The sequence below is a fragment of the Aplysia californica genome, unplaced genomic scaffold (genome assembly GCF_000002075.1).
Source record: "Aplysia californica isolate F4 #8 unplaced genomic scaffold, AplCal3.0 scaffold00081, whole genome shotgun sequence".
Taxonomy (NCBI): domain Eukaryota; kingdom Metazoa; phylum Mollusca; class Gastropoda; order Aplysiida; family Aplysiidae; genus Aplysia; species Aplysia californica.
The window spans coordinates 294980-299030 of NW_004797351.1; the positions used below are offsets into that span (position 1 = coordinate 294980).

The following is a 4051-nucleotide window of genomic DNA, read 5'->3' on the forward strand; positions in this document are numbered from 1 at the left end:
CTATCTATCTATCTATCTATCTATCTATCTATCTATCTATCTATCTATCTATCTATCTATCTATCTATTATCTATCTATCTATCTATCTATCTATCTGTCTGCCTATCGATCGATCGCCCTTTCTATCTATCTATCTATCTATCTATCTATCTATCTATCTATCTATCTATCTATCTATCTATCTATCTATCTATCTATCTATCAAAGCTAATTTCCTTTTGATTATAAAGTTTGAGATTTCACACAAAGGACAATGACTCAGACATAAACTAACAATGTTGCGCCCCCCCCCCAATCCTAAACCCCGAGCGAAATCTCGAGTCTTCGCATAAGTAAATCCATTTCATGCCTGACTTCTACTTCTACCACAGGAGGAATTATTCACCGTAAAACGAATACCCATGGAGCAAATGCTTGATCGGATAGGGTCTGGTAAATGAATGGTGGTTTCAGTGCACACTACGAATAGACCTCTCCCTTATTGTGTCACATTTGACTACCACAGGGTTACAAAGTTCTGTCTAACATTTTTCGCCTTTTTGAGTTAAATTAATAAGAACCTGAAGTCCAAAACCAAATGTTCTATCTGCTCTATTAAAATCGTAAGATTATTTGAGGTCGTTATCAAGATATTCAAAGAATTGCATTCGAAAAAGCCTGACATGATGTGAAGCCCTAAATTTTGACGTCGAATTTCTCAACACTAGGTACTGAGCAGATAGAACCTTGTAATTTTGAGGTAGCAATTTGTCAATATCTTTGATCGGAGCATGATGTTACGGAACACAAAAAGTACGGCTCACAACTCAACCATTTCCTTCTACATTGTATAATGGTTTCAAGTGCCTACTGCTGCATATCGCAGCTGCCATGTTGAGAGGTTATCGAATCCTACTGACATGGAAAATGTCGATAGCTTTCTAAACCTATCAGTATCATCTTCTCTAAGCATACCGGATGCATTGCAGCATTCCGCTCGTACACTGTACACATCCGATTGTTCGACTCGCGACCTTGAAAAACCAACACATCTGTTTTTGAATCTCACGATCGAATTGTTCATTGTTCATTGTTTCAGGAAGCAACATCCCTGCACTCCGGACATGTCCATTGATGCTCCGTTGCTCTCCCCCAAATGTTGCTGAGAGTCTTTCCACTGATTGTGCCAGTGCACATCTGGTTGAACGTTCTTCTGTTCTTTCCTGCAAGGATGCCAGATTTTCCGCTTCCTTTTTGTATTCCCAAAAGCATCACCCTCTCCACGCAGTACTGTCGAATTGTGCCCTATGGTAGTTTTTGACTCTCCATGGAGGGACCATCAGGCTGGCCCCAATTCAAATCGACTCAATTTGACTGAATTCGATTGGCAGTGTGCACTGGGTATTACAAGGAATGCCCATGGGTGAAATGCATGATCGGGTCGGCACGGGTCAGGTCGGGTGATGGCGCTGGCCACTGCATATACAATTGCAAATAGCCCCCTGCTTTGTTTCATTACGTTAAACCCACTAGGGCCTGTCTCTGTCTGAGCGCAGTGATAAGTAATAACCTCATGGTTGGTTGTTGGCTGTGAAGTTCATCAAACAGATCCGACAGTGACCTAGAAAGTAAAACATGTTTGACAATGGACGATTTGACCACATTGTGTCAAAATGGTATCTTTTGCCCTCGATGGGGGATAATTTTGTCGTCTTCAAATGTATTAAACAATACTAAATTAAAGGAGTTTGACACAATTTTCTGCAATGTGCTGTGGGTATAAGCTCCAACAGGGAACGCAACTCCCCGACTCACACACTACGGCTTCTATGCCATTATTAAAGGGGATAAAGGGGGGGGGGAGCATCTTGTCACCACATTTTCTACAATCGTAGTTTTGATGCTTATCGTTAAAATATGTTGACGAAGGTCTACTCTAGTAACTCCCCTTCCCCTCCCCCCAATACCGACATCCTTGCGCCCCCTACCCCCCGCAACAATTGAGTTGACTTCAAAATTACCATGAATGTATGCATGTATGCATGTATAGTGAGGTGGTACACTCAAAGTACGAGCATGCTTTCCACCATGTGCAGAACCAGGAGCCGATGCTATAGGCTGTCTAAAAGTGGCCTCAAATGGGACTACCAGTTCTCAAGTCTCTACGTTTGCTCCAGGCTCTACGTTTACTGCATCCTCTACGCCTGGTAAGATCCACAATAGAATTATCTTTCTAGAGACAGAATTCAAATTATAAAGTAAAGGTCTTCAGGTCCTCTGGGGTTCATTCAACCGACCTGGGGTCCTAATCATTTAAGGTAAACTTACGTTTTACAGGAACTGATTCTGGGCCTGGAAAATATTTTCTGGAAAGTTGTTTTCGTTTAGTGTAGGTTAAGCACACTTATTATTAACATAGTCCCTACTCGCGTCTGGGGAGTAATGATTCGGCTCTCAGTTAGTTGTTGCATAAACAATATGCATGCAGCAGTATGCTTGATTCCTTTCTGCGTGTGACAGTCTATTCAACCGAAGCCCTCCGTCTTTCTGCATGAAATCTGTGTCCCACAGCCTGGGTTTTCCTTGAAAGACGTGGTCAAGGCATCTCGTCTCCTAAATGGTCGAGAATGTATCAATAGGGGTGCAAAACATTTACTGTTACTTGAGAGTGGAGATGGGGCACTGCATTTCCACCTTGTGGTTACGATACGTTCTGAGAATAAACCAAATATTGTAAAGCACAAAGGGTTTAAACAGAGTAAAAGTTAAAGTGTGTGCCCAAGGCTTATGCCCAATGAAAATAACCAGCAGTTGCAAATCTAGCTATACGTATTATTAAATAAACCGCCTAGTGCACACTCTCGACCAGGGACGCGCTATGTTTGGGTAGTTTTATTTGTAAGAAGAATGAACTGATGGGGGCAAACAGGAACATAAGGCCTCATTTTTAGAGCCTCCCCAGACGATTGGAGGGCGCCACTAGTGAGTTTAAATTTTCTTTCCACAACTGTTATTACTATCTGTGTCTTGCGTTTCCCTTACACTAAAAAGGCCGCCACTGTGTCGATGCTCTTCTCTGTCTCTGTCTCTGTGCTAAAACTAAAAAAAGCAGCGTCATCGAGCATCACTCCCAGCAGCACAGAGACCCTAGCGTCGTCCGTCACCACAGCGACACCCGTCATGGCGCCGGCTGCAGTCTCGCAAGAGTTACTTACCCTGCGGAAGATCACTGGCGCCCTCAACGACGAGACAACGATGACGTACAGCTGTGTGGCCACGCCCCTTTTCCAGTCTGTCAGCCTGGCCACAACTTGTTACTGCACGAACGGGAGCTACGTGGCGAGTATTGGTGGCGTGGAGGCCACCTCATCTTCCCGTAAGTTTGCTCGACTGTTTGTTGTTTTTGTAGTTGAGATCTAACGCCTTACTACACACAACGTAGGCCATTTCAGAGGTCAAGAAGTTGCTCCTGGGTTGGGACTCCGGGCTGAGAAGAACATTTCTAAGAAGGACAACGAAAATTCTTTGAGTCCAACAGAATTCGAACAAAATTTTCCACTTTTCAGACCAAATCAATAACTTGCAGCACCACACTAGCCGGCTTGGTTTATGAAGTGTTTTCCACTCGTAATGACATCAAGAGACCTATACCTTTCGTATCTTAGACAGCTGAGGGAAAAAAGGTACTTTTCTCAAACTCAAAAAAATTGGAATCTGGAGTTCTATATTAGAAATCTATGCTTTAAAAAAAGTAATGTAAAATCGTTTGCAAGTACACACCGTTATAGGCGATTATACTAACATCTACCGTCCATTGACACGTGGACAACATGAATAGCAACAGTAACTTAAAAAAACCCAACAACTTTGCAACAGCAATCCCTTTACACAAAAGTCTCCTTTAAAGAACTTAAACCACACCCCAAACAGACACTGGAAATACTGTGTAGAGTGACTACAAAAAGATTATTATTAAGAGTTAATATCATTCTAAAGCCAAATGAGTACAGAGCGGGAGGCAAGATGGTGCCACTGGCAGGTCACACAGATCTTTCCCTTCTCTCTGTTATT

The 4051-nt window shown here is 42.7% G+C and overlaps 1 protein-coding gene across 1 annotated transcript in view; it reads left to right on the plus strand.

Annotated features, from left to right (window-relative positions):
- The window catches only part of LOC101853919, a gene marked incomplete in the record, with an annotated part of 19939 nt that extends 17320 nt beyond the window's left edge, over positions 1–2619 (plus strand). Inside the window, 2 exon segments of the mRNA XM_035968772.1 lie at positions 2077–2187; positions 2552–2619. Of these exon segments, the coding sequence (XP_035824665.1) occupies positions 2077–2187; positions 2552–2619 (179 nt within the window).
- Positions 2620–4051: the final 1432 nt, after the last annotated feature.